The sequence below is a fragment of the Castanea sativa genome, chromosome 10 (genome assembly GCF_040712315.1).
Source record: "Castanea sativa cultivar Marrone di Chiusa Pesio chromosome 10, ASM4071231v1".
Classification (NCBI taxonomy): Eukaryota; Viridiplantae; Streptophyta; class Magnoliopsida; order Fagales; family Fagaceae; genus Castanea; species Castanea sativa.
The window spans coordinates 9,860,172-9,862,708 of record NC_134022.1 but is presented as its reverse complement, the minus strand read 5'-3'; the positions used below and the strand labels follow the sequence as shown (position 1 = coordinate 9,862,708).

At 38.3% G+C, this 2,537-nt stretch overlaps 1 protein-coding gene across 1 annotated transcript; it reads left to right on the top strand.

The window, feature by feature from the left end:
• The first annotated feature begins 449 nt into the window (after positions 1 to 449).
• On the top strand, positions 450 to 1,427 carry LOC142612004 (disease resistance RPP13-like protein 4). The gene has a single exon (XM_075784141.1). The coding sequence runs from the start codon at positions 450 to 452 to the stop codon at positions 1,425 to 1,427; it is 978 nt and encodes a 325-aa protein (XP_075640256.1).
• The last annotated feature ends 1,110 nt before the right edge of the window (positions 1,428 to 2,537 follow it).

The following is a 2,537-nucleotide window of genomic DNA, read 5'->3' as shown; positions in this document are numbered from 1 at the left end:
GCATGTTAAAAGCTATAAAATGCATCCTCTAGTGCGTTCTGCTGTGATTCAGATTTCCAAGCAGGCTGGATTTTTTAATTATGATGAAAAGGGGAATGTGCTTTACCAGAGACATTGGGCTTATATAGAAGTAGAACCTAAGGAGAAGCGGAAGGTGGTGGAGAATGTCTTACTCCCACAGTGTGGCAGGCTGTGTTTGCTACAGGCCGAGGAGCATGAGCAGTTTTTAGAGACAAAACCTTTTACGGCTGAAGGGTTGTCACCACTACATCAGATTTCAGATGATTATCCGGAAAAAATCGTTACATTATTCGGAAAAAATCGTTACATTATTCAATGTTAATGAGCCTTTTCCTGATCTCGAATTGGCGTGGCTATCAAAGCTGAAAGATAAAAGTAATGGGGGACAGTTGAATAAAGAGCCAAGCGCGGAGGACTGGTTATCCAAGATGAAAAATGCCCAAGTTATTTGTTTGGGAAGCTGGCCGGGATCAGCTAAACCTCACATTGAAGTGGAGAGCATTGAATTCTTAAAAGGGTTGACGAGTAGCAAAAATTTAAGGTTTCTTAGCCTTCAAGGAATCTCTAGAATTACTGAGCTTCCAGATTCCGTAAGCAAGCACAGCAATTTGGTGATCTTGGATCTCAAGGAGTGTCATAATCTGGAGATGCTTCCAGAGGAGATAATCAAACTCAAGAAGCTCAGGTACTTGGATCTTTCTGACTGTTATCTGCTAGCTCACATGCCCCAGGGGCTAGGGGCCCTCTCAGAACTTCAAGTCCTTAAGGGGTTTGTCATTGGTAATTCGCAAAGGAAAAGCTCGGGTACTTTAGATGATTTGAAGGGATTGAGGAAGCTGAGGAAACTGACCATCAATGCAAGTAGTGAGGAATTCCCTACACCAGACGATTTGTGTGCTCTCAATGAGCTTGGAGAAAAAGGAGTACTCCGAAAGCTAACAATAGCATGGGGAGCAAAGCTAGCAGATCAGGAAGGAAATGGAGCCAAAAGAGAAGATCAGAATGGAAGAGAAGGCAACTGCTGGAAAAGAATCCCATGTTCAAAGCAACAGAAATCAAAAACAAGAAACGATCAACAGGTCGGGAAACTTCCAATGAAACTTAGGAAGCTGGATCTTCAGTGTTTCCCCATGTCTAAAGCGAAGTGGTTGACACCTAATTCTTTGCCCCACCTAAAAAAACTCTACATAAGAGGAGGAAACCTCGCAACTCTAGAGGATCTGGACAAAAAAAACTGGCTCGAAGTGAAGACTTTACGTTTGAAGTATTTGGGTGATTTGAAGATGACTTGGATAAAAATGCAGGAATCTTTTCCAAAATTGAAATACTTGGAGAAAGTCAAATGCCCTGGGATCACACTCTGCCCTTGTGACGAGCATGGAGTGTGGATGACGGATGAATCCTGATCAGTTGTGAGAGGGATTGGTTCTTGTTCTCTACTGGCCTCATATTATTGTATTATTAAATACTATTGTGGTGTGTTGATTGGTTTTTTTTTTTTTTTTCCTATTTTGAGAGAGAGAATAATTATTATTGCTATTTAATTTGAATTTCAAATCTATATCTTATCTGAATTCTGAACTTCATTAATGGATTTTTAGTAAATAAATGACAATATGTCTTTTTTATACAATACTCCTTGCATGTTTGTTCCATCGAAGCCATTATTTCATATGACCCTCTCATATTTCTTTGTAAAACGCTATTATGTACTGATGCACGTTGAGTACCTTTAAATAGAATTATATAAACTTCTGCTAGTATTGCTCACGATTTATACTGGAGTAGAAGAGACAAGATTGTCAAAGGGTGGGAAAGGGCCTAGGCCTGGCAGTAGCCTTTGCCTCTTCATTGGTAGGGATTGATCTCTGATAATTCTTGTATGATGCGATTTCTACTTGGTCCCTGTTTTGTTTGGATTTCGAGATCCAAACTACGGAGAAGGGTTATATGTTGGACTTGATCAAGTTCATGGAATTTTAATAGAAAAGACACTCAGAATCAGAAAGCTGCTACTATATGTCATCCAATTGGTACACTGGCAAATACCAGAACAATGTCCTTTCATCCCAAAAAAAAAAAAAAAAAAAAAAAACCAGAACAATGTCTGATGCGGGAGACGCAAGAAGATTATTATTTATGTTTGCAAGTCAATTGTATTTTTATGTTTTAGATCCTAATAGTTTATTAGGCTATTAATATTTTAATTTGGAAGAAATGTTATTTTTGTAATAAGGCAATTAGGGTTTCCTAGCCAATTAGAACTAGAGTTTAGCAATCTTTTATAAGCAACCTATTGTACACTTTAAGGAGATAGTTGATATTTTGATGAATGAAAAAAAAAAAATAGCCGTTTGGTCTTTCTTTGGTCTAGTGCTGACTCCAGATCCACTCTAAGTACTGACTCCTAGTGATTTTTCCACTTGATACTTACTCTAAGCAAGACCTAGGTGCTGACTCCTAGGTTATATCCCTTTATTTTATTGTTATTTTAATTTTGTTCTGGTTGTCTTGCA

Bases quoted from the DNA above. Each gene is read 5' to 3' on its own strand.
- LOC142612004 (XM_075784141.1), top strand. From the start codon at position 450: ATGAAAAATGCCCAAGTTATTTGTTTGGGAAGCTGGCCGGGATCAGCT.